At 56.5% G+C, this 27,567-nt stretch overlaps 1 protein-coding gene across 1 annotated transcript in view; it reads right to left on the bottom strand.

The window, feature by feature from the left end:
* Nucleotides 1-20,861, bottom strand: part of PLXND1 (plexin D1) — an 80,763-nt gene extending 59,902 nt beyond the window's left edge. The window contains exons 1-2 of the mRNA XM_074835810.1: nucleotides 18,687-20,861; nucleotides 386-562 (exon numbers count right to left, since the gene is read on the bottom strand). Of these exons, the coding sequence (XP_074691911.1) occupies nucleotides 386-562; nucleotides 18,687-20,039 (1,530 nt within the window). The 5' untranslated portion in view covers nucleotides 20,040-20,861. The remainder of the gene's footprint in view (nucleotides 1-385; nucleotides 563-18,686) is intronic.
* Nucleotides 20,862-27,567: the final 6,706 nt, after the last annotated feature.

Genomic DNA, 27,567 nt, shown 5'->3' with positions numbered 1-27,567 from the left:
CTCAGCTGTGATGAAGCATCTCTCAGTGATTCCCCTGTCTACATGGAGCCTTCAGAAGCCATCAGCTCGGAGGGAGAATTTATTAGGAGAGCTGTTAATAATTAAATGCTGCACAATAACATTTCCAGCATAGGGTTTATCAAGAACATCCTGCTCGCATGGCAGCCTTGAACAGTAATTAAGGGCCACCAGTCACCAGGCAGCATATATCACTGCACAGATTAGGGCAGCATCCCGTTACTTCTTCGCTACCAAACAAAAGCAGGTGCTCAGACAAACTCGACAACAGACACTGTCCTCTGTGCAGTGCTGGAAGGGACGCCCCGCCGCCCCCTGGCCCCCCGGCCCTGCCTGCCCCGTGTTGGTGCTGCCAGGCTCCACTTGCCTTCAGGAGTCCCCCGCTGGCCGTGCCCAGGAACACGACAGTGTAGTTATTGACGCTGGCCACGGCCACTGCGGTCAGGCCGCTGTAGGTGAAGATGGGGGTCGCCGTGACGGGGTTGACGATGGCCAGCGGGTGCTGGAGGTGCGCGGCTCCACAGTCCAGCTGCTCCGGCTGCAGCTGCGGAGAGACACACACGTCAGTGGGCTGCAGCCAACACCAGCAGGTCCCCCCCCACATCACTGCTGCGAGCCCGGCGTGGACAAACTGCCCAGGGAAAGCTCCTCGCTACCAAGTCACGGAATAGGAAAATGCAACTGGTTAATATGGGAGCAAAGAGCTGTAAGAGCTTCCTTTGTGCTTGCCAGATCTACCCTCGGAGCCAAATCCAGATGAGGCTTTGCGGCAGATGAGCTGTTGGAGGAGCTGTGCCCTTGCCCGTGCTATGGGAAGGATCAGGGCAGCACCGGGATCGCTGCCAGAGCCACCCAGGCACAGGGCACCCCAGGAGGGCATCCTCCAGCCAAAGGCCCGTTTACTGTAGCAGTACCCTCCCCTCCACACAAGGTGTGACAGTAAAAAGGGACAAGGGGGCTCCTTGCAGGGGGCTGTGCCGCAGGGCAGGTTCCCCAGCCCGCCAAAGGTGAGCCCTCCCCAGGGGCCACTGGCTGCCGACCCTCGCTGGTCCCATGGGCCGCCCCAGTGCTGCCATGGGTCCCCTTCCCACGGGTCGGCTTGGCATCAGTGCTCGGGGACACACGGAGTCACGCTCAGCTGCAAGTCCAGCAGCCATCGCCTGCTCCTTCCGCCTCAAACAAAAGGTGAAGTAAAAAGTTTCTCCAATAAAAGAACTCAAAATATTATTTCCCCGCAAGTGAGGAAGTGAATGAGAACGAAGCCAAGCGAGGAGGGGGAAAAAAGCTTGCTGGCGGCTCTCAGGACTGTAAATCCTGGCTCTGATCTTGCTGCTGCTGCTGCAGTCAACAGCAAAATTTCCACTGGTTTTCCACTGGGACAGGATGGGATGGGGAAGCTGCTGAGCAGAAGGAGGCACCGTTCTGCGGGACATGGAGAGAAGAGCAGCGGCTGCAAAACTCTGCCCAGGAATGCTGGAGCCCCCGACCCCATCCAGCCTCAGCCCGCAGCCACTCGCCGTGCCCTGGGGAGCAAGTACAGCTGTGCCCTGTGCCCAGGACCACAAGAGGTTCATCATTTGCCTCTGGCTTCTGCTTCCAAGCTGTTCCTCAAAGCTCTGGGGGAGCAGGACCTGCCTTTTCTACAGAAACGTTAAATTCAGGCCAGCAGGCCGGCAGGCGCCCGGCTGTGGCGGGAGCAAGGGCGTCAAGGGGCAAAGGCAGAGGACAGTTGTTAAGGACTCCTCGCCCTCGGCTCATTTGGCCCAAAGCAAGACAGCAGACTTGACTATCCTGGGCTAAATTAATTAGCACAGTTGCTGCATGACAGCAGCATTTGAAAACAGGACTGATGCCTCGTATTCCTCCTACCCTGCCAAGACGCACCCAAGATTTATCACCCTGAATCCTCTGAGACTCTCCTTATAATTTCTGCTCAGACAATGTGGATGGATTCAACAACGTCTGAACATCACAACAGTCTTGCTGCCGACAGTTTACCTGCTGTCACTGCTGTGGCAAGTGGGTCCAGCCGAAGTGTTCAAATGATGGGCATGTTTCAAGGGCCATTACCACATCATCTACACTGTCATTTCAGGCTAGTCTTAAGAGAAGCCACAGTTGCGCTGCCCCCTTCGAGGGTGTGGGCACACAGGGGGGGCTGACCTGCCGGCAGCTGAGGGTACTTGCTGAGGGCCTGAAAACGCACCAAATGAGGGCCCTGATTGCGCAAAGTGCTTATACAAAACTCTAGACAAGACACCACAACCCACACCCCTAAAACTAAGCACATTTTACGCCTTATTGAACTCAGCCATAACAGGGATATTCCTTCCAAAATAATCGTCAGGAGTGCTAATTTAAGCAGAACAAATGCAGGAATTTGAGGTTGTATCTGTTAAGAAACTGGACCTGCGCTTCCACCAGGCAGGAGAAGTTGACAACCAGCCCATTTAGCACATTCCCTCCTCCCTGGGCTGAGTGCACCAGGGCCTCTATTTTAATTCCCTTATTATCATTATTATTTCATTAATAGAACCAGAATAAATCTTCAGCTCTACCTCCTCTCCAGACAGTTTAGAAGATGAGGCAAGAGCATGAGACCCGGGCAGGACCCCGGCTCTGCTCCAACCCTGGTTTGGGGAGCACCTCCTGCCTCGCGCCTCTCTGTCCTCCTGGCCACGACCCCGTGTCCTGGGTCCCGTGGTGCCACACTACAGCAACACATCACTGGATAAAAACGGGGACGAAACTTGCTAAAACCCAAAATGTATGTGAAACAACTGGGCTGCGTCTCCAGGATCAAGGGACGGACGGAAGCCCCCACCAGACCACCACAGGGCTGGTGACCCCTCTGCAGCGGCCAGGGCTGGTCTGTGGGGGGACGGTCAGCATGGCACTGCCCCCTCCTCCTCTTTGCATGGGAGAAGGCAGCAGCAGCCCCCTCCGGGCTGGGTGTGAGGTGCAGGTGCCAGCCAGCCCTCCTTCTTTTGTGGCAGCTGGTCAGCAAACAGCACTGGGCAGCAAACCCTGGCATCCTGAGCCCCAGCCCCATCCCAGGCCCGCAGCAGCCCCTGCGCAGTGGCACACGCTGCAGACCATTCCCTTGTTTGCGGAAGGGCTCGTACCCCCTGCCCGGGGGGAGCAGACACATCCAGGGCTCATCTCCCTGCTGCAGCGGCAGAGCGGGTCCTCTCCACAAAACCACCCTGATCTGGGACCCCTGCGCCCCAGCAGACACCAGACCCCGCGCCCGCCGCTGCTGCCGGTCACATCAGCCGTGTAGTAACAAAGACTGATTTGAAAAACTTCCTCTGCTAAAGCGAGCGCCAAAGAGAAGGCAACATGCTCGGAGCTGCAGCTCGGTTCACATGGGACTGAGACGAGAGGATCAAGTGTTGTGGATGCAAGTGACTTTGCTAAATGCATTTTGCAGTTTTACAGTATTTCATTCTATTAAAAAATAACATCGCAGCCCCAATTCTGAAGTGTGTATGTTGCCCCCTGTAACAGAGCAACACAACTTTATACCATACAGAGGATACTGCAAGCCGTTCACGTTTCTGATTTAATGGTCCCTCTCATTCACAGCCAGACCTCTGGACATGCACTTGGGTTTATTTATTTGTCTCGGGGATGATTATCTCTAGCCCCTCTTCACTACTCTTTACCAGTATTAATCGCCTGTAGCTCACAAAGCTCCTTCCCGCTGGGAGACTGAGGCACAGAGGCACCTCAGGCCGCCTGGGAGCCCGAGGGATGCTCAGCACCTCGTCTCGGCAGCAGCTGCTCCGGGGAACCAGGACCGGCCTTTGTCTGCCTCCCAGCCTGAGGGACACAGCCCTTTCTTCTCACAGGTGGCCAAAATCACGGGAAGTTCCTTATCTGCTGCCTGCCAGCTTATAAATCACGCATTTCAGAGCCAATATCAGCACAAAGTGTTTTCCACAGTAAACAGGATGTAACTACTCTAACGCAGGCCAAGCTTTATTTTGGCCACATACATCCTTCCTCTGAAACACCTTTCTTTAAATGACATCAGCTCTTCCGACGGGCAGGCAGGAGGAGACATATGGCGCTTCCCCCTCTGGGGTCCCAGGGTGGGTCACACGCTGTGCTGCTGCTGTCTGTACACCGCAGCACCGAGGGGACATCTTAACTCTGTCACGTTACGGTAAACAGGATACGGCCAAGCCACATCCTTCTGCAGGCACCAGGCAAACACGGCAGCTTGGGAAACCTCACTTAAAGGCTGGGCTAAAAGGCTTTCTCCAAGCGGAATGGGTTAAATCTTGCTCCTTCTTAAATCAAACTGCCCTACTCTGATGTGGGGAAAGCATAAACATTAAGTCGTCTTCCAAAACCAATCTCTTTCTATCATCTGCGTTTTAGAACAACCCCGTGGGCATTTACTGTATTGCTGTTATTTTTCTGCTACACGCTTTGGATAGTCAGTAACTCAAAGATATATTGGGCAAGTCTAGATTCGAATCCTTCTGCACCCAAAACATTTGACTCTGCCACTCTGACGCTAACAAAGAGCCACGTCAGGCACAAGCCGGAGACAACCCCCAGCCAGCACCAGCCGAGCAGTGCTGCTGTCACCCTGCGCACTCACAACGAGGGCGTACTCGGCATTTCTGCGAAATTTCACAAATGATGCAAATTAATTCAAACCAAGGAGCCACATCTAAGAAGAGGGTTAGTCAGATTAACCCCTGAGCGTGATTGCAAAAACAAAGCAGGACAGAGATAAAAGATTTCCAGCCGCATCAGAGCTCAAGAGTTCAGCTGTTTTCATGGTGCGAGTTCAGTTCTTTATCCCAGGCCTAAAAGGAGCAGAAAAAGTGATTTCCCAGAATTTCCATTACAGCTCCCAGCCCCGGGCGCTGCGCCCCAGAGGCAGGCGCGCAGGATGTCCCTTCGGGAAGGAAGTCTGCTGGAAACAGAAGGAGGAAGAGGAGTGGTGAGGCAGCACTCAGGAAAACCATGAAACATACTGACTTCTGCATCCTGTGTTTGTGACCTTAAAAATAGTTCTTAAGCAAAGATGGAATTTGTTTCTGAATCAAAAGCAGGCTGCAGTTCAGAAAAAAGCCCTGCAGCTTTTGCTTTTCTGACTCTACTACAGCGGGTCTGAAAGCATCGCAGAGCAGCAGTAAGTGGAAAGGGAGTCCGGCCCCTTTCATGTATCGTATCAGAGCGGATTAAAGTGTTGGCTTCTAGCATGCCTGGAGTCCTGGGAAAATGACACAGCCAGCATCTGATAATCCGCTCCAAACTTGTTGATTTGTGGGACTTAGCCATCATCTTCACAGGCTCAAAATTTGGCAGTTGCTCCCACACAACTGACATTTTCAGGCCATTAAAGTCTGTGATAAAAGGGCTCTAGTTTTATCTCTTGCCTTCCTTAACATAAACCATTAGGCTTTTATTAACATTTAGGTATGACTCAGGGAAATCTCTGATTGCAGAGAGAATATTCAAAATAATTCGGATACTGTCCAAAGAGAATAGCAGGACATGGCCTCAAAGCTGAAGAGTAGGGAGAGGCTAAAACCCAACGCGGAAATATTGCACAGACACTGTAGGAAAAGGGGCAGAGCGAGAGATGGTGGCAAGGCGGCCCGGCTGCATTACGAAAACAGAAAGTACAAGCCCTCCTCTGTGTCGGGCAGAGCCCAGACTGGCCATGAAACCCCTCCCAGGCAGAGCCCATTCATCCTGCAGCCCCCTCCGTGCTGCCAGCAGTTTGTACACACAATCACGCGTTTATCTGCTGGAGTGTCACAACCAGAACTGTCAAAAACAGGCTTTTTGGGATGCCTGGAGGAAAATGTCATCCTCAGAAGAGGACTCTACTGTTAAGGCACTTGAGACGTAAGCGGTCTCTAATTGTAGTGCTGCCGCAAGGGCAGGCATTATCACAGAGCTCCTCTAACTTCCCATCATATTTTTTAGGCAATGGGAGGCAAATCAACATGCACTCTTGGCCAGTCAAGGCACTTGGGCTGAGAACCTCTGATAACATGAATCTTGCTGAATTTTTCTCGAGAATCATCCACACTAAGCAATTAGCACCTCCACAGCACAGCAGACGTCCTTAAAAAAAAAAAGACTTAAAATGAGATTTGCACCCTGATTTACTTAGACCACAAGTTGCACAGTGCCAGCCTTGGCCCACAGTGACACCAGTGTGACGCCCACAACGGGCTGTCCAAACACCCCTCTGTCTGCTCTCGGACCAACCCAGAGCATGTCCTGCCCGCGGGGAGCCCCGGCCCCACCAGCAGCTTCTCCAGCCGGACGGCACCTGGGTACAGCGTGGGGCAGAGCCGCAGGGGTACATCAGCACCTCCTGACCGGTGCTGGGGGGCCCGCCAGCGCCCACAGCACCTGCCCAGAGGCTCCCCAGAGTGAGACCCGCTTGGCAGCAGCCCTCGGGACCTCTCCCACAGATCCCCGTGTCGGCTGGTGCCCTGGGAAGCCAGAGTGATCCACGTGCAGCGCCGTGCGCCTCACCCCCACACCGGCCACAGCCGGGACGACTATCGCCTCCAGCCCCAAACTGGGGAGGCCTGGCTGAAAAGGGGTAATTGCTAATGAAAAACTACCACCAGGTTCCCTCTGTTAAGCCCCCGCCAAGCACCGCTCCCGGCCGAACACGCACCCACCCCACCACAGCCGCCGGCACCAGCAGAGCCGCTTCGGCTGCGTGGGGAGAAAAATGACCCTGTCAGCACACCCGCCCCTCCCTCCGCCGCAGACAAATGTCACCCCCGTGCTGAAACACGTTCCTTCAGCTTCCACACAGTTCCTGATGCCTGGCTGTTTTTCAGCCTCTTATCTTCATTTTTATTTTACAGGAAAGCTTCTCTCCCCCTGTCTTATAAAAGTCATTCTTCCCTCTCTCTACTCTCGACCCCAACTCTTCTCTTTCCTGTCAGCTCCTAACATTCCCTCTCTGCACCTTCACATGGGACATTGACCTGACCCAAATGACTGGGGAATTCAGGCTCATGTCCCTCAGGTGAAGTGAGCAGGGCAAACCAGGAGGGAAGACCAGCGAGCCCAGGAGTGATGGCCCAGGAGCGAAGGCAAGACAAGTGGTTCTCCTGGGACTTTTCATCACCTTAGACCTGTTTTGCACTGCACAAGAATTACTCAGGACCCTGCACAATCGGAGGCACGAAATGCCCAGCAGCCCCAGGTGCCACTGGTCTTGCCCTTCACTGATTTCTGAGTTTTCAGCAACGGTCGAGGGGCGCAACCCTTACAAGGTGCTTCAGGGCCAGAGCTGACCCAAGGCTGAGCCCACCAGCCCGCTGAAAGCAAACGAGAAGCTGTTTCCAGTGATTCTGCAAAGACACAAACCTCCAATCAGCTCAAGGCTGAGCACAGGTCAGGCCAAACCGCTGCATCTAAGCAGCCACATCCACCTCCGCCGCGGCCGCAGACCTCAAACCACCAGAGGTGAGGTTGGTTCGAAACACCGGAAGATGGTCTCGGCACCGCGTCTCATCTCAGAGGGCAAAACCCAAGCTCTGGCTGCTGTTCCAGCAGCAGCAGCCCTGGGCAGACCTCAGTATGTCTGCTCGGCTGCTGCCTGCAAGAACGCGGCGTGGAGGGAAGACGCGGGTGAGTCGAAGGACTGGGGCAGGACCGGGGAAGCAGCCAGAGTGCTTGAACAAACACAGGCTTCCTGTGGCCATCCGTCTTCTGCCATGCCACTTCAGGTGCAGGAGGAAAGGGCTAGGAGTGTCTATAACGGGAGCCTCCCTCGGGGTGTGAGGGAGAATGTCAGAGCTCCGAGGAGTCCCCAGAGCTCCAGGCTGAGCTCCAGCAGCGACTCCGAAGCTGGACGCCTGCAGCCAGGCAGCGTGAGCCCCCTTTGGTCTCCTCTGCCACCTCCTCCTGCAGGACTCGGGGCCATCCATCACTCCCCACATCCCAGAGGCTGAACTGCTGGTGAAGAAAGCTGAGGGCAATGCTGACAGGAGCCTGGCAGGACCCGCTCTGCACAGCCCTCCCCCAAAACACCTTCCCCCCGGCACAGGTCCCCCTTCCTCGCTCCACACAAGCCGGGGGTCTGGCCCACACCAGCACGTCACCCTGCGGGGAGCTGAAGCAGCACGTGCAACTGCACGGGGAACTGCTCAAAGCAGAGAAATATGAAAAAGTAGCAGTCTTTTAACTGAAATCACACATCCTTCATGCCGCCAGTAAGACTGGTCAAGCTTATTATGTTAGCCTTCATCCTGCATTAAATACAATACTTCAGATTATACAATCAAATCCCCTGGGAATGGGCAGGCAGAGAGATTAACGAACAACAGGCTCCAAAGGGGTTGTCATAGTCAAAATAGCATGCCTTTAAGCAGCAAGAGTTTGCATGTCCTTTAAATTCACCCCCGCTGGAAAGGCAGCTGCTGGGCCCCGCTCCCCAGGGCCCAGGAGCGGATCAGCCGAGTGCGCCTCATCCCAAGGACACCCGCCCCGCTCTAAAGCCGAACTGACGCGTCCCCCTCAAAACTGCGTGGAGTACGATGCCTGATTTATTCAGGCTGTATTTTCTTAGCTGCTCTTTCCTTGGGAGAGCCCCCCTTTCCACCACTCAAGCTGTGTTTCTCATTTATGTTGAGCTTTGGCTTCAGCAACCAATCTCAAACTATTCAAACCCCTTCCCACAGGGAGGAGTTCTGGGTGAACCATGAGTTTGGCTCCTCAATCTTCAGGGGTTATTTTTTTATTATTGCTACTACTAACACTTAGCACTTTACATGCTCAAAGTGCTCTGAAGGCATATCTGCGCCATTCTGGACTGAAAAAAGCATCCATTAAAGTAACAACTTCTTACCTAACACAACTGGTCTTTTGCACGTGTCAGTTCAAATCTGCCTCATTTAGCCACAGTTTATAGTAAATGTTTTCCTGTATTTTCCTCATTAGTTCTGCTGAATCACTTAAGCTCCAAGATAATGAGCAGAACTCTACTCTTCCTTTACCCATCCTCAGTAAAACCTGCCTCTGAAGGCAGCACTGCCCTGCGCCACCGCACTGTCCTCCATGGGTACCACTGCACGTCACCCACTCCGCAGCCTCGGCACCGCTGCCCAGAAGCAAACCACCACTTGATCCCGGCACCCATGGAAAGGTTAAAAGAACCTTTTGGCTCATTCATTAACCGAGCACTCCAAACACAGAAGCAACCAAAGCATAAAGATGAGGCCTACGGCAGACGCGCTCTTTCCCCAGCCCACGGGTGTGCCCTTCCTCCACTCTTAACGCACGAGATAGAGCCCACTGCCCTCATTTTGGGGACTGCGAAAATCCAAGTAAAGAGGTTAAACGGATGGTTATGGAAAGTGCGAAGAATGAAGGTGTGAGTGCAGGCTCCTCCGAGCTGCGGCCAGCCCTTGGGCTCACACACACCATCTCCTCTCACAGGCAGCACCTGTACAAAGCAAAAGACGTTCTCCAGGCACCTCTGACAGCACTGGGCTTGGTGACTTGCCAGTATAGCATTTCTACAGCTTCGTCTTGCAGGTCGTCCCTCCCCACCCTGTCCCTCACAGTTAGGAAATTAGGATCAGCAGAATAATTTCAAAATCTGTTAAAAATCAATGGTCCTACTGGATTCAGCAACTGAACACCTCTCTTATTTGGTTAAAGTATGGAAGTCCTTCCTTGCCTCTACCACTTTATATTTCGTCTTCAAGATCTGTAGGAACTGATGTTTCCAAAGCTGTTTGCAAAGATCCACTGAGCTTTGCAGCTTGCTATGAGACCAAATCTCAGCAAAAAATGACAGTTAGGAGATCCCAGGGACATAACATTGCAAACCCAGCTCCTCCCCAAAGCCTGAAACCTTCCTTCAGCAGCTCATCTGACAGTGGCCAAGCCACTCTCCCCAGTCGGGGAGCCCCAGCAGGCTGAGGCAGCCAAGCGCTCTACCGGCAGGGGGAACCCCAGGAGGAATCCACAGGATCACCCATCCCAGCCTCCCACCGTTGGGCTCACCCCTGGGACACGCACGAGTCCAACAAATGAAAAAGCGCGGGGAAGAAACCATCTGCACCAGTTGCTCTCCAGATGCAGATGTCTGTCCCCTCAAGCAGAGATTTAGCCACAATTTCCTTCCTATTTAATGACCTGCCACACTGACTGCCGAAAGCCCGGCCTGAGCCCCCTCCCTGTGTGAGCCAGTTCCCAGACTTGGGTCCACCGCTCTCCAAGGAACCACATGCAACAGCACACCAATCCTGGTCCTCTGTACCACCTGCAGTTAATCTCTGGGTCCAGGAGACGTACTGAAGGATGAGGGGGACTCACGAGTCAAACAATTTTGGAAACTGCTATTTTATATTATGTTAAAACCCTCTCATCTTTCACATCTCCCCTTCTTCATCAAATGCTATCATTATCCTGTAAAATTTTCCCAACTCTTCCTAAAAAGATCACTCCACACACAGCCATTCTCTAGAACCCACCAGGTTTTCAATGGCCCCTTTTAATTAGGTGATCCACCAGAGATGGCTTTTGGCCACTAGCAGCTCACAACCCACTGAATGTTGGCAGCAGTCAGCAGACGATGGGATGAAAATCTAATAGCCAGAGGGCTTTTGCTCCAGAAGGGAGCAGTACGAAGCAGCATAATACTTTAAACAGAGATGAGACAGAAACGGGAAGACAAGTTCCAAATTTCCTTCAAATAATAGAGGTACGTGTGTGCAAAATTCAGACTTTCAGGCAATTTTGTTTCTGGGTTAGAATTGAAAGATCTGTATTCCAGTGCTGCTTGCAACGCATAAGCTGCAGAAATCTTGTCAGAGCAACGACCCTGCAATGGTTCGGGCCCAAGACATGGGCAGCCTTGCTCCAGCGGCTGCTCCCGCCTGGCCAGACTGCAGCCGTCTCTGCGCGGGTCTGGTGGCCGCAGAGCCTGTGGCTTCGGTGGGGCCTGAGACTTGAACTGGGGTTTGTGCCCTGCACTTGACCAGCCCCACCACGAGCCCCAGGATCCCTCTGGTCCAGCAGCTTGTGTGGTGGCACCCTCGGGAGCACAACAACAAACCTGGGGACTGCAACCCTGGCCACGCCGCCTTCAGAGGAGGGCACAGCAGAAAGGGGAGAAAAGCCTGAATACCCAAGTTACCCACCAGAGAAACACCGCAAGCCAATGTGCCGCTCATCCCACCCCTCGCCTGCAAGGTTCTGCTTATCTGTAGGTCCCTTCCTCCAAAAAATGCATCCGAAACTGGAGAGGAAGGCACAGGTGCTGGCAACAGCAGATCAGCTCTGCTCAGACCACAAGCCATCCCTGCTGCTGCAGGATGCTGCAGCCCCCCTGCCCCCTGCTCCTGGGGACCTCCCGGTCCCAGCCCCCAGCGCGGAGCTGCGTGAGGGGCTGGCGTACGCTCCCCATGCTGGACAAGCCCCGCTGACACTCAGCGGGTAACGAGGTGAAATCGTCACGGGCTTTGATATCAGCCCCACTCATCAGCTCACCACATCTAACAGGGGCTCGTCCAGGCTCCGTTTGATATGGGCCTTCTCGGGAGCGAGCCGTCCCACGCCCCCGCCAGCCTCACTCTGCCGGAGCGGCGGCTGCCAGCAGAGCTGCTCTCCAGATGTTAGAAATTAGCACTGCTCCCTCTGCTCAAAAATGTTAATAAATTCTACTGGTCTCTCGAAGTGGGAGTTTGCCGTAGACAGTCTGCCACCTCCTCCACTTGCTGCAAGGTGTTAGAGCCCAACTCGAAAAGGAAGTAAGGATTTGCAATCATTTCCTTACCAACCCAACAAAAACCAAAACAAAATAGAAAAAGAAATAGGGAAGCGAAGTGGATCGCTCCTGCAGATGCATGCGGGACTTCAACTCGAATCCTGATGCTGTCACCACTCTGATCAACGCCAAGGCGTCGGTCAGGCAGTCTCTGATCACCCAATTCCCCCGTGAGAAGGGGGCAGTACCCCTCCCCGGGCACAGCCCGCCGCGCTCTACGGCAGGTTCACGACACAAACGCATCCGCGAGTGGACGGCCGGGGCCACGGCCACGCTGCAGGCAAAGGCCTGTTGCCCCTTGCACGAGGGGCACGGCACGGGCGGTCAGCCCCTCCTTGAACGCCGACCCTTCCATCACCTCCTCGGTGCAGAGGAGCAGTCACACGAAGCCCCCGCAGCGGGGAAGCCCCCAGTCACAGCGGGGGACTCCTTGTGTGTGCTGGCACGAGCCGGGGCCAGGAGGCGCGGCCGCGCCGCTGTAGGTAGCATGCGGTGGTGCTCAGGGGGTTCTAATTGATTGTTTCCAACCGCTGCTGGTTCTAGCTTGCCCCGTGTTTGCACTAAATTACCGCAGCCAGGGGCTCAGACCTATTATGTTTCCACCGACTTGCTGGAAGAGGTCATCAGACCAGAATATCACAACGGTGCAGTTTTAATAGACACCTACTGGCATTTACAAGGCTTAGCGAGGTGTTGTTACAGCATCCCCAGGCCACATCTCTAGGTGCCTTATTCACCTCTCCAGGTGCCCTCAGCCCCACCAATCTTCTCTCTCCATCGCTAAAACAGACTTTGAAAAATCAGAAAAAAGATGGCAAATCCCTTCATTTCCACCCACCGAGATCCCCTCAGCCCAGGGTAGCACCCACTGGGGCTCCTGGGGAGCAAGTTCATGTTCACGCATGGGAGTCTGGGGCTACACAAACAAAAGTGATTGAAACCCCTGAATGAAGGGACTGCTGCGCCCCTGTACGATCGTGTGACCACCCCTCCAGCGTCCTCCCAGCCCTGATGCACCTCCACGTGCAACACTGGACTGGGCCAAAATTATCCTTCTCCTGTTTTCCACCTAAACCATTATTTAGTTACAGGAGATTTGATGAGCTCAATGGATCAAAATTAGCCTGTCTAGCTACCAAGAATGCCGAGGTCTGTGCAGCAGGCTGTGGTTATGGCTCTCCAGAAACCCAAGGGGTGGCTCTGGCCCCCCTCTGCCAGGGGACCCAGTGCCCGCCTGGCCCGGCCAGCCCACACCAGCTGGCAGCATGGTGTTTGCCACAGCCAGAGCCGTTTGCTGTTCTCTTACCTAAAGCAGCACAAGTTCTGGTTTCCAGGCACAGAAACTTCTCCCACTTCAACCGAATTTCCCTTTGCAGTTTGGGATCTGTTGGAGCTTGAGAGGCAAAGCAGGGGCGAGTCCCAGGCCCCCGGGAGGTGCGTTCCCACCACTCACCTTCAGCGGGGAGGCACCGATCTGCTCCCGGGGAGACTCCCCTGCTCGGGAGCAGCAAAGGCCCCGCGCGCAGGCAGCCCACAGAGCCCAGCCTGCCTGCCCAGGAAGGACAAGATTCACACGGCTCCTGCTCCCCGCTCCCGCTGCCTGCCTGTGCCCTGACGGCAAGCAGAAGGTCATATTTCCGCATAAATTCCCACAGCAGCATACCCAACTGTTGGCCACAATACCAGGTGAGAGACACCGCAGGTACGCAGGACCTGGGGCTGGGTCCAAAGTCTTGCAAAGCTCAGGCTTGAACCTCTCGTCGGGGCAAACTGGCCCCTGGGCAGCCGTCCCTCGGACAGGGGCTGGCAGAGACACCGACCCCCCACTGCTGGGAGAACAACAGCCAGAAGCACAACAGATTATGGCGAAACAACAGCGCGGGGCAGCTCTGCAGTAACGGGGCATTTGCACCTTCAGGTGCTGCTGGCAACTCCAAACACAGCGTGTTCTGTGAAAAGCAGAAATTAAGTCTGCTACAAGAACTCCTGCCTCATTTCTAATGTACAAATTAAGTGTAAATTCCCAGTTTCCTTTCTGTGGCTAATCCTCCAGATTTATTTGAGTAGATGTAAGGTTAGAGCACATTTATTTTCATGTTTGGAATTTCTAAATTAGTATAAACCAGCACTTCAAAGTAACTCGGCTCCTATAAAACCCAATCCCATGGAGATGCCACAGTATATTTGGACAGTAAGTAGATGCTTTGTCATATTCCCACGTGTATATGAGGGTTTTTTTTCTTTGGGAACATTTTCTGACTGGTTTGAAACCACATTTCCATGCCCAGGCATACATATATACTGAGACTGTTTACACAGTCTACCCAAGGAGTTCGTTTTATTTAACAACCCGTTATAGTAAAACTCACTGGTGGGTATCTCATCATTACACCACAAAACACTGTCCTCAGTGAGCATGCAGGATCTGACACAAAGCCACAAGACCCAGAAACTTGAGAATTAATGCTGAAACGCATCATTATCCCATGCCGCCATGCCCATGTTTTTCAGCATAGGAAACAAACTGGATTTTCAGCCTTCTTTGAGTTGCAGACCCCAAAACATTTCCCAGGAGAGACACAGATCCCTGGCTAGCAAGTCTAAGTCTAATGAATACAAGTCTGCTCCCCCTAGTTAGCTCCCTGGGAGTTTTTAGAAGGAGAGTGTGGGGCTCGGCAAGAAACCACAGAAGACAAGGAGTCCGGCGCAGCTGGGAGTGTGGGATGGGGTTACCAGCTCAGCTTTCCCTCCAGCGTGTTTGTTCGTCACGTGGGGCATTTTATTTTCTGTTAAACTCAGACCCCCACATCAGCCACCCACTCTGGGTGTCCGAGCGGAAGCCTTGTAGGGACGCCTGGAGATCCACATTTGCTTGTCCTTCCGCTGTGGCTGTGGCCAGGAGAGTGGGGCCGGGGCTGCCCGGTAGACGCCCTCATTCCCCTGGCCAAAGAGGCAGCTGCCCGCTGCAGCAGCACGAAGGTGCCCGCTCACGTCCCCCTGCCCCGAACGCCGGACCGAGAGACAGGGCGGTGGGGAGGGGATGCCGGGGGTCACTGGGCTGGGACGCGGCGGTGACTCTGTTTTCAGCGGCACTGAGGGGGAAGGCACGGGGACGCCCCGCCCGGCCGCTGCTCTGGGGCCAGCGGGAAGCCGGGACAGGCTCCTGCCTGCTCTGCTCTCACAAGGGCGTACGGCAGCTGCGTCGCAGTCCAGGCACACAGCTGGCGTTGACCTTAAAACCCACTGGGCCATAATCCCGCTGGGGCAGCATACTTCAAATATGAAGTAAACCCACTCAGTGTCCTTGGGATTTGATAAACTCTGTCGGCGCGTTGCTGCAAATGACATTAAAGACAGTCTGCTACAGAGAGCTCGTACTCCTCTCCCGGCGACCGGGGTCCAAATTCCACCCAGGCTTCAAGTGGGCAAAATGCAGCACTGACTCTGCGAGTATTTCATTTTAACTGCATGCGTTACAAAGACAGCCCAGTATTAGACACAAAATTCATTATAAAATGCTATTTCTGTTGAGGGGAAGCAATCCTAGAGCTCACCCACTCACTCTCAGCACAAGAACCCAATCAAACTAAATCCTTCCCTAATACATCCTCCTTCCCTAAGCTGCCGCCGCGAGTTCACCTCCTCGGTAAATGACTTTTTGGCAGCACTCATTGAGAGCCACCATCCAGCCTCCGCTCCTGACCCAGACCACACTCCTCTGCATTTTCTCCATGTCTCACAAAGCCGTTAAACATGTGCTTAATTGCAAGTTAGCGCTTCTACTACGTTCCCAGGCCTAGCTGGCAACTGCCCTGGCCCAGCGCTGGGGACACAGGCCAAGTGGCAGAGACGTGCTGTCCCTGGGTCCACCCGACCCGTCTGCCCTCGCCAGCCCCCTGCGCGGCCGGTCCTGCGCCATCACCACAGGAGCCCAACAAGCAGCTGCCACCACTGCTCAGGAGCGCTCCCCTGCACGGGGATGAAGGCCCTCCATCCCATGCCAGCCTCCCATCATGACGCTGAGGGGTAATGACCCTGGCCCCTCATCGGCAAGTGCCACCGCAGCAGTGCTGTGGGGACAGCCGGCGTGCCGAGGGCCCGCTCCCGAAACCCATCACCGGCGGCCGAGTGCTGCAGCTCCCTGGCTGAGTCACAGCGAGTGCTGCAGGAGAGGAGCATTCAATTAGACAGAAGAGCACACAAGGGGGCAATGATTTTCCTTTCACACCGCATTACGTCTAACAGCCCATGCTCCGTGTTTGCAACAACCGACTACTTCACCCGAACGCACGCTCGGAGTGAATCAGGCCATCATTAAGTTTTTATTTTTTCTTCCAGAAGGAGCTTAAAACCCAACCACCTAGTCCACAGGAAGAACTACTGAACCACACTTTTGGTAATACCAGAGCACCCATCAGTGATGTACAGGCAAAAGAAAACCCAGAAACCCACTAACGGGTGGAGAAGTGGAGCTCATAATGGGAAGGCAGATAGATGCTGCTCTGCTCCACCAAACCAGCTGCTGCTTTAATACATCTTCCTGCTGCGTTCCCAGGGCTGGGACACAAAATGTATTAGAGTATTTCATTGTCTTGAAGGTGGAAATTGATGTTAGGTTTTTGCAGTACAAAGAACCACAGTACTGCTACTCTTGACACTGCCACTATGGGACTTGAAATCGAAAACAGCTTCTTAACTTGTTGACAACTCTAATGATTAAGTAAAAGGCAAAAAAAAAAAAAAAAAAGCCTCTCCTTCTGACTGGTAGGGAGGCTTCCCAGCAGGCTTGGTCAGCTGTTTTAGAGGGATATGCTTCAAATAAATGGGAAGCATAGAAATATTAGGCATGAACGAATGTTAATGGTACGCTTCACTTATATCCTGCTGTACTTGACATCAAAGGATCTCACAGCAGCTTTACAAATGCAATCTTAGGCTACACGTGAGTTAGGTTTCTGAATAACAGTAATAAATACAGGAGTATGCAGCAAATCGGGCAACTGAGGCACGGAGGGTTAAACAACAGGTTCAAGGTCAGTGACACTGCAGCACTGTCAGCCAGGACTAGAAGCCGGTTTTCCCTGTATCCCCTATATAACCACCAGCCATACTGCTGTCTCCACGTGAACAAATTTTCTTGCGGCCCCATCTCCCCACCATGGCAAACATGGAGGGTTTCTACCGACTTGTGTAGGATCAGCGCGGCTCGGCGAGTCCCAGCTTGCTCCTCCAAACCTCACGCCCTCATCGCTCACCCCACCAGGAACACGCCCGTCCTCCGCAGACCATCCCTGCCACACTGACAACACGCTCCCAGCGCCCTCCTCGCCCGCCCAGGGAGCACCCCGGGGAGAAGGGCTGCTACCCGGGGCACACTCTGCAGCCCGGCGGTGTTACGGGCCAGACCCAAAGCTGGAGTGAAATCTCATTTCTGCGCTGAGCCTCCCTGGAGTCGCTAGAGAATCAGTTTTCTGAACACCCGGCTGGATAAAGCACTCGATACATTCAACATTAATAGACTGGTGTTAGCCGTGACTATTTTCTTCACTCCACAGAAGTTAGAAAAACCCAACAGCTTCCCAGGAGCCCTGGAGCACTGAGGAAGCTCAATGGAAGCGAGTGTCCTTCTGCTCTTGACCTTCAGTCACAACTAGGCTGTTAACTCCCCGAGCACCCCCCAGAATGCCTCCTCCTGACCCGCCTGGTAGAGACGGTTCCATCCTGCCAGGGGCTGAGGGGCTGACTCGCAGGGGTGCTGAGCTTCAGCCACAGCCAGCGAGAACTGCGGGTGCCTTCCCGTCCTGCAAACAGCATCCTGACTCCCGCGACGCCTCTGAGAGCCGCGACCACGCCAAGGCTTCAGGACTGGGCTCCCAGCGCTTAACGCGCCCAGCCTTTGTGGAATTAACTCAAAAGCCAGGACAACTCCCAGATTTCCCGGCTGTCAGGCAGTTTGTACTTTGCCACCAGGGAAAAACTATTCAACTTTGCTGGAGTAGGTCTACGAACCAGTGCATTAAGACTAGATATTTTAACACAGCGTGGAGATGCCACGCTAAACACTCCGGTTACCATGGGAAACCTTTCTCTCTTTGCCACTGGCATGGCACGGGGAAGCCCAAGCCCAAACGCTCGATCTTGCCTTTGAAACCAAACAGATGTTTTTACGATCTTTGATGGAGCTGAGTTATGCATCCTTCCCAGAGGAAGGGCAAAATGTAGTGTTAAAGCAGCCCTTTTTTCTTTCTTTTTCTCCCCAAGCATCGCGTATCTTTAGTGAAAGGGAAAACAGGCGTCTTTATGCAGCACTAACATTTACGGCCACTCGGCAACAAATTGTGACAACGGCAAACTTTTACCCCGAAACAAGGCGGCCTGTGTGTGCGCGTCCCCCCGCCGCGGGGACAGGGGACACTCACCGGGGGACAGCGCGCCCGGAGCCCCCGCGGCTGCGGGGACAGCACCGGGGGGACATCGGGGTCCCCCGACAGACGGGGGGGGCCTCCCCCCCCCAACACACGCGCGTTCTCTGGCGGGTACGAGCGCTGGGGGCGGGGGGGAGCGGCCGGGACCCAGCCGGCTCGGGCGGCGTGAGCCGGTGTGACACGGTCCGGCGCGAACGGGGAGCGGCGGGGGGAGCGGAGCGGGGCCGAAGGGGGAGCGGGGGGTGAAGGGGAGCGGGGGCAGTGTAGCGGGGGGAGCGGGTCGCACCCCTCCGGCCGCGGGACGCGTCCCGCCCGGGGGAGGCGGCGGCAGCAGCGGCCGGGCCGGGCCTGGACGGGACGGTCCCGGCCGCTGCCTCCCGCCGGGCCCCGCGCCCGCCCCGTCCCGGGCCGCCCCGTCGCCGGCCCCCCCGCCCCGGCAGGTGCCCGCCGGCCGCCCGTACCTGTATGTTCCTCTTCTCGCAGGCCGGGCCGGTGCCCTGCACCACGCTGTCCAGCACGGTGACCATGCCGGCGCCCGGGCTGACGAAGCAGGAGTTGCGGGCGGCCCGGATCGTCTCCTCGATCTCGGCGAAGCGGAAGACGCAGAGCGCGGACTGCGGCCGCCCCCCCCCGCCGCCGCCGCCGCCCGCCCCGGCCCCGGCCGCGGCCCCGGCCCGCTCGAAGACGCCGAAGAGCAGCTCCTCGGCGGGCGGCGGGGCCGGGGCGGCGGGGCCGCTCCAGGCCGCCCGCGCCGGGAAGACGGAGACGAGCCGGGTGAAGGCGTCGTTGGCCCCGCCGCAGCGCAGCCCCAGCTGGATGTAGGACTCGGTCAGCTTCTTGGTCTCGCCGCTGCCGTTGAGGGTGGCCTCGGCCGCCTCGCCCAGGCAGATGCGGGCCAACAAGCTGTGCGAGGGACTCTCTTTGTCGCCCGCGTTGGCCTCGCTGTTGAGCGCCAGGTAGGCGTAGGGGCGGCGGGCGGGCTGCAGGAAGGCGCGGACGAAGCTGAGCTTGTGCCGCGCCTTGTCGCCCTGCTTGATCTTGAAGATGTTGTCGTCGGAGGGGTTGATGTCGAAGGTGAAGAGCTTGGCCAGGTCGCCGCGGGCGTTGAGGGCGCGGATGGCGATCTCGGGCGTGTTCTCGAAGCGGTGGTCCTCCAGGCTGCGGTTGCGGGGGAAGAAGGGGCTGCCGAAGCCGGTGTAGGTGGCGGCCACCAGCAGCCGCGCCCCGCCGCCGCCGCGGCGCAGCACCAGCCCCACGGTGGAGGCGTTGGGGTGGTTGGCCGCCACGTTCAGCATGCTGGGGAAGACGGTGACCGGGTCGCTGCCGCCCGGCGGGAAGCGCACGGCCACCGCCGAGATGTTGGCCATGCTGCGCAGCTGGCAGAGCCCCTGGTAGATGGAGCCGCAGACGACGAGGACGCCCTGCTCGGGGTCGGGCTGCAGGATCTTGTTGTAGTTGTTGGTGAGCACCTTGGGGTGCTCGCAGGAGGCCTGCGGCAGCTGCGGAGCGTGGCAGAGCGGGCTGTCCAGCACCGGCCCCACCGCCGCCTCCGCCTCCAGCGCCAGCTCGCCCCCCGACAGCTGGAAGAGCCGGTTGACGGCCGCCAGGTAGACGCGGGACCCGGGGCCGTCCAGGGCGAAGTTGTTGGTGGGGGTGGGCGAGAGGAACTTGCGCTGCACCTCCAGGCCGGCGGCGCGGCCGGGCAGCAGCAACGGCAGCAGCAACGGCAGCAGCAACGGCAGCAGCGGCAGCAGCAGCGGCGGCAGCAGCGCGGGGGGCCGCGGCTCAGCGCCCGCCGGGGGAGCCGGAGCCATCCCGCCGCCGCTCCGCAGAGTGCATCAGCCCTCGGCCGGGCGGCGGGAGGGGCCGGGCCGCGGGGCCGCTTCCTGCGGAGGCAGCGCGCCTGCCGCCGAGCCAGGCCCGCGGGAAGTGGCGGGTGTGCGCGGCGCTGCGCGGCGGGGGGCGGAGGGGCGCGCTCACGGCCGCGCCTCCCCCCCCTCCCTCCGCCCGCCCCCGCCCCCGCCCTCCCGCCGTTACTCGCTGGGGCTCGGTGCGGGATGAAGTTACCGGCGTTCGGCCGCGCACCACCGCCCCCCCGCCCCGGGAGCGGCTCCTCCGCCTTCCCCTCTGCTGTCTGCTTCGCGTTTTCGAGCAGAATGGGCCGGGGGGGCGGGGGAAGAAGCACTTTCCCAGCTGCGGAACAGCACGGCGATCCGGCGTAGGCAGCCCCCCCCCGCACACACACACACCCCCCCCCCCCCCCCGGTTCGGCCGCTGCCTGTCCGCCGGGCCCGGGGCGGGAGGCGAGGGAGCGGCGGTGGGACTGGCCGCCCCCGGGGCCGGCAGCGCCTGGAGTGGGCACACACGCCAAGCACGTAAGCGGGGGAGTGGGTTGGGGTGTCCCCCCGGGTGTCGTGTCCCCCCCACCGCCCCCCGCATCACGGACGCCGCGCCGGGGGCTGCCGGGCCCGTCCCGTCCGGGCGGCCGCGCTCCTCGCGGGCTGCGCTCTTGGGGGGCCCGGGGCGGGGGGGGGGGGCGGAGTTCGGGGGTGTCAGCGCGACCCCGGGACACCGCCCGCCACGGCTACGGGCTCGGGTCGCCCGCCGGTCCCGCTGCCGCCCGTCCCGCAGGGGAGGGGGGGGCAGCTCCCCGTGGACCGGGGCGGGGGCCGCCGCCGGGCTCCACCCCCGGGGAGGCTTTGGCCGCACGACTCGCCAACAGCGGAGTTCAAAAACCAGGACCGTGCATCTCCTCTGCCCTCCAACGGGCTCTTTTTTAACTGTGGAGGAAAAAAAAAAAAACAACAAACCGCAGAGAAAGAAGTGATGATATTCCCAAAAGGAATCCACGGCGGGGGGAGCAGCCCCGAGGTAGCGCAGCCTCTGACCCACCCTCCCTTACCGCCGTGGGAACGCTGTACCTGCGTGGGTGAAGGGTCAGGGCACATCCTCTGCGGTGCCTCCCTCCTCCGCGGGCGTGTGAATGTTCCCCTCGGCGTGGAGGGGCTGAGGGTCGGGGGGTGAAGAGGATCCGAGAGCGAGGAGCGCTCCTGGGCGAGCCTGTACCGAGAAGGCCAGGACCCGTCCCGGGGCGGGGACCTGCCCACGGCCACGTTTGCCCACGCACGGTGTCCCTGCAGCCCGAGGGAGAGACCCTGGGTGGTTGCCCAGACCAGCACTTGCCTCCTGCCTCGCCGTCCCGGCCCGGGGCACAGCCGGAGGCCCCGAGCCCACCCAGGAGGGACCTGACTCCTTGGGCCCGACGCGACAGGGGTCACGGGTGGGCTCCAGCGCTCGGCAGATGCCCTGGTTGCGGTGCTCAGCGCTGCGTGGACACCTCGAGGCAAAGCCGTGGCAGAACTATCAGCCGAGCAGAGCAGTTTTAGGGCGTGGGCGCAGCATCCTCGCCTCAAGCCCGAGTTCCCACTAGGAGCAGAGACCTAGCCGGAGCACCCGCTCGGCCCAGGAGAGCAAAGCAAGCTCATAGGCTTGGTTCCACCGGCAGCACATCAGCGTAACAGCACAGGTCCCCTGGTGAGGGCTGAGCGTGGAGGCACCTCGCCACCTGCAAACAGCCGCCAGCGTTTAAAGCAAGGCTGGGCAATCGAGGCTGGTGTTTGGTCACGACCGCCCGGAGATGCTCCGCAGGTGAGCCCTGGTTGTCCTCCCTCTCCCTCAGCTCTGCCTGACTGCCCTACCCCATCTCGCGGCGTGTGGCTTCGTTTATACAAAACGTGTTAACGGGGGCTGATGAGGATTCTGCACGAGTCCTGTTCTGGAGAGAAAAATCCTCTGTTGTTGTCTAATCTCATTTCTACACCTGCCAATTTTCCTCTCCCCCTTCCTGTCCTCCTCTCCCTCTTCAGAGCATTAATTAATACACAACTGCCTCGGCCACACCATGTCCACTGAAAATGTGCACTGAATTAAATGCTGTGCTTTCGTGCTATCTAACTCCTTGTCTCTGCTAATCATATCCTTAATTAATAGAGTTATTAGCTGTTTTTAAATGTGGAACTCCCAGTTGTTGTTGGGTTTTTTTTAAACTACAAGTTAGCAATTTTTGAATGTGATCATGTCTTTAATTGTATAGAAATAAACCCCCATGATCTCAAACCCTTAATCTGCCTATTTTAGGATTTCTTATGGCTGCTTACCCTGATGGTAGAACATCTTCCACGTGAAATCAGCCTTTTAAGGCATATCAAATTAGGTTCCAGATTACAGTCAGTTAAAAAAAAAAAATTAGGCCAAAGAACATTGAAAAATGTGTGACTTACCCAAAGGTACCCAGTACTGGCTTTGTCAGAAAAAATCCCCCAGGAGCTCTGACTCCCATTTCCTATGCCGAGCAGTTATCTACACTGATACAATTAAAGCTGAAATATTTGTGGTATTGAAGGATTATTTGACAAAGATTTTATTGTTGTTGTTGTTGTTAGGAAACAATCCTCTGGTAAGATGCTTTGAGGGAAATATTTTCCAGAAATGATTTCCCACCCCTATTATCTGGGCTGTTAGAAGCTCCAGTGAGTATTTCAGGGTAATGGTCCTAATGGAGCAGTAGAGGTTTTTAAATCTCTCATACACAGATCTCACCACTATTTTTTGTTCAGGAAGGAAAAAAAAGGTCAAAATTAAACCACATGCCTCTTGCCATAGACCATCACCCCTCTGCCAAAATCCCTTCCTTTTTGACTCCTGTGCAGGTTTAAAGATAACAGCCTTTCAGACATCTCTGTGAGGGAGAGGGGCTGTGCGCACAAGAACTCAAAAACGCTTTAATTATTAATAAATATATTTACACGAGAACAGTTTCCCTTTAGGGGAAACATGAGTTACTCATGCAATTACTCAGGTTATATTGACTCAACGCTGTCAAAAACCAGGATCTAATCGCTTTAATACAGGGAGGGTAAACATCTATTTATTTAGCGGGGTTTATCTGCAAGGTGCCCATAAAGTGCTCTGTGGATTTGGGAAGAAAGTTCACCCTCACACGCCGTGGACGGCCGGGTTTGACTCAGCACCTCTCGGCTCATGGGGGCGGCTGCTGGTGGGGAGGCTCTGCCTGGGGACGGGTGTGTGGGACCCCTGGAGACCCTGTGCTGAGGGACCTGACACCTGGGAGAAGAGCAATGTGCCCCGTGCCTCTGCCCGTGACAGCGAGCGCATCGGGAGGGCCTGGGTGGGCAGCACGGGCAGCGCAGGCAGCAGCCATCCCACCTCTGCCCCACACAGCCCCCCGGCAGGGATGAGCCCCAGAAGCCAGCCACCGCAGAGGGAAAGCCAAGTGCTGCGGGGAGAGCCCGGCTGCCGCACGCAGCAGGTCAGAGGGGGCCTCTGCTCGGGCCCAGGCAGCCAGTCCTCTTGGTTTTCCATCTCGCTCACTCTTTGCCTCTCACTGTGCTATTTGGGTCATTTTCTACATGATTGCAGGGCGGGTTGGCAGGAGACCACAAGGTGCATTCACAAATGCTTACCAGACAGGTGTTCTGAATCCTTTTGGCCACTCTCTTTCCCTCTCAGAAACCCGTACTGATGGAAAATGGTCACTGAATAGCTGTACTGGGTCCGAGCAGGGGTCCGGCTCCGGCCTCTTCCCCATCCTGAGAGAGGCTGCTAGCAGATATCCGAGAGAAGAGGGTAAGAAGCAGGTGAGAGCAGAGCGGTCCCGCTTGGCCTCCGCTGGCCGAGCCCAGAGCCGGCCGGGACGGGGCTCTCCCTGGAGCAGCGTTTCCAAATGGAGAGGAGCCACGCAGCAGGGAAATGCAAGGGGAGCTGAGGAGGAGCTGAGAAGCACTTGGACACAGAGAAATCATTGCCTGAACAAGAGCTGTTCCCTGATCACCACACTCACCTGATCTCTCCGGCCCTGCCTCTGTCCGGCCGGTTGTTAGGGTCCGTCAGGCTGGATGCATCAGCAAAGCGCTCACTGAGGCACTTCAGGGCGCTCAGAAATGACAGAGGGCTTGGGAATAGATGATTAGCACCTTGGTGTGTTTTGGGTGAGCGTGGACCGAGTCCCTGATTTACTGTTATTAATCTGTACTGTGGGCACTGCTCACGGAGGAGGCCAGATTGTCATTACTGTTATTACTGATGATTTAGCATGCTGGGAGTCTGCTAGGTGCTTAGCAGAAAGATTAAGGCAAGGTCGCTTCCCAAACGTCCCTTAATCTAAACACACGCTCCAGTGTGGTCTCAGGCTCCACTGCAAATGGCTGTAGCAGGAATCGCACGGGCTCAGCATGCTCCGCTGCCATCCTGCTGCCGGCCCACAGCCCCGCTCTGAGCAAGGGGGAGAGGGATTTATGGGGACCTGAGGCACTTTCTGAGTAAAACCATGCTTTTTTTCCTCAAGCCTCTTTGTTTTCAAAGCTGAACCTTTCCCAGCGTAATACAGAGCATTGCTCCCTTCAGAGTATGTAATGCAGTCATAACCTTGTCTGCAGTGTGCAGCCGGCTGACGTGTTCACCATGAGGGATTCGCCTCCAGAGAGGAGCCGTGCAGACAGAGGTTGTGAGCATGAAAAGGTCTCCTTCTGGGTTAATGACAGATTCGGGGCTGGCGAAAGTTCACACACACAATAATGGCGGGATTTTCCAGACCAGGAGGTTTATCACAAGGCAATAAAAAAATGTGTCTTTTGTAGCCTGTGCTGTGGTTTGACCCAGGCGCTGTGCGTGGAAAGGAGTGCTTTCACCGTCCGGGCCCTCAGCTGCCATGTGAAAGCAGCAGGTTCCCCACCTTCCCTCAGGCCTCCTTGGTGACCTGTTGCTTTTATTTTCCTTGGAGGCTTAGGAAGGGTTCAGCACTCAATCCCCCCAGCTTCGCACCAGTCAGGGCTGGAAACACAGCTGGTGAGCTCGGACGCATCTCCAGCTCTGCTCTGCGGGAAATTCAGCAGGTGCTGGGGCTGGCGGTTGGATGAAGACACAGTCCCCTCCAGCCCCAGCCGTGCCACACTAAGGGTCCCTCGTCCATTCCTGTCCCTTATCAGTGCAGACCGTGGGGCGTCACAGGCCGCCTGGGCATGGGTGAAGCAGGGCAGAGTAAGGCCCCTTCTTCGGCTGCATCCCGAGGGCGTTTCTGGCCAGATGATCAGACTTGGTGTGACTACAGGGTAAAGAAGGGTTTCACCCTTGGAACCTTCATCCTTCATCCATCCACAAGCCCTGCTCAGCACTCTGGGGAAGCTGAGGTACGCGGCACCTCTCCGAGCTTCAAAGGGCTGGCAGACAGGCTGTTTCAAGACCGAGCACCCTGACTGACGTCCTGTGCAGGCAGCACAGACATGTTCCCCTGAGCACAGAGGTGGGAGGACACGAGCCCCCAGCACCCCAGCGCACAGGCCCTGCTTTGCAGGTCCCACCCCAGCCCCCTGGGGCCGGGCTGCTGCTCCCCAGCAGGTCTCTGGAGCCGCAGCCGCCGCTGCCCAGCTCGTGCCACTCACGCCACAGCCGTGCCCCACGCTCACGCCGCAGGGAAGCAGCAGCGCTAGCGCAGGCGCTGCGGGCAGCGGCGGTTTTAGCACCGTTTTGCCTGGACTAGCTGGGCAGGGGCTTGCTAAGCCCCCCAGGGCCGCAGGGCCCTGCCCGCCCACAGCGGGAGCGGCAGCAGCGCCCGACACAACACGGCCAGTCTGCGTCAGGCCCCGCGCGCCTTGACTGCGTTCCAGCGGTGTAGGATGCAGAACTTGGCTCCGAGCAAAGGAAGCGAATGCAACATAAAGCAGAGCATCCCCTCGTGGGATTCACAGCGGGGGCCATGCTGATTGTTCAAAACAAAGCATGGCTGCGCTGGAAGCGAGCCTGGTTTTTACCCCGGGATTCACACATGAAGGCCCGAGCTGACCCAAACAGCAAAGCCCTGCAATAACAACCCGCGAGGCTGATCCTACCAGCTTTGTTCAAACATCCTCCGCAAAAGCCTGGAGGAAGTTTTTCCTTATGAAGTCAGGCAGGATCGTGCCGCACTCTTTGCAATATGCTAACTTTCCAGTGAGCAGTTGCTCAATACGTGCTTAAGTAGACAGGCCACCACTACTCGTTAACCAAAACAAATGGGAAAGGGGGAAAGCTTACAACACAACAATTGCTTTCAATTAGAGGAAATATCTATTGCCAAACTATGTCAGCGGGATTTGACAGACTACACTTTTAACTGTGTACTACTGAAGAACTGGCTGCACTAAAATGCAGCTTAAACTAAACAGGGATTTAATCCCCATCCCTTCCTTCCCACAGTATAATCACCAGACTGTAAATATATTATTACAGCCCACACTGCCCTTGTTAATTCCAACCAATTTGACTTACCTCAGTGGCTTCAACATTATTGTCTCCCACATTCACTGGGCTTGTTGAGGCTTCAGTGTTGGTGCTCATTGTGGGCTTTGAAGTAAAAGGGTTAAATGCGATTAATCGTAAAATTATTGTTTGCTTTGTACATCTTAATACAATCCTAGGCATTTTGGTTAAAATTTCATATTGCTTTAAAAGATACACCGTGTCGGGCCGAGTTGACTCTGTATTTGGCATGTCCAGCTCTAAGCACCTCTGGTCTCTATGGGGCTGAACAGAGCTGACCCCAGACCAGCCCCAGATGTGCCCTCAGATGTGCCCGTCACCAGTAAACCTCTGTAAACCCCAGCTGACATCTCCCAGCCCCATCCTACCGCCTCAGTTCCCCCCGACAGGCCCCGTCCTAACCCCGCAAGCAGCCACGGCTGCCACCTGCCCTGAGCCAGCTCCGCAGACGCTGCCAGACCCAGGGCCCCTCTGAATTCACTGGCTTTTGCCAAGGTCAGCCCCAGCTTTGAGTCCCTTGTCATCGCTCTGACCCTCGGCCAGGCACCTCACCCTTGCCGCAGGCAGCCCTGCACACCGTCCCATCACTTCTGCGTCCAGCTGCAGTGCTGGCACACGGCCTCTGCCAGCCCAATCCTCAGCTGGTTTTAACCCCAGCCTCCCAGCGCAGCCAGCCCCAGCCCCAGGCCTTCTTCAGATGGCCCCTTGTCCCCAGGACCTACCCAAGCAGTAATTACCACAGGTGGCAGCAAACCGAGCTGGGTACCAGCACCTGGGTACTGCCACCAGGGACGCTCCTGGCGTTCACCCGGCCCTGGTCCATTGGTGCCGTCCTCCAGCACCCTAACCTTCACCGCCTGCGCTGGCCCCGCTTGAATCCGAGCCCAGAGGTCCTGCCAGCAACCCACCTGCAGCCACCCCCAGCCCTTCCCCTGCACCCCAACCATGCCCACAGTGTGCCTGCACCTCTTCCAGCAAAGGCAGGGCAGAGCTCGGCCGGTCCGGGGAGACCCTCCCCAACCTCACCAC

Source organism: Strix aluco, chromosome 11 (genome assembly GCF_031877795.1).
Source record: "Strix aluco isolate bStrAlu1 chromosome 11, bStrAlu1.hap1, whole genome shotgun sequence".
In the NCBI taxonomy this organism is placed as follows: domain Eukaryota; kingdom Metazoa; phylum Chordata; class Aves; order Strigiformes; family Strigidae; genus Strix; species Strix aluco.
Note: the sequence above shows the minus strand (reverse complement) of the source record. Positions and strands in the feature narration are given on the sequence as shown.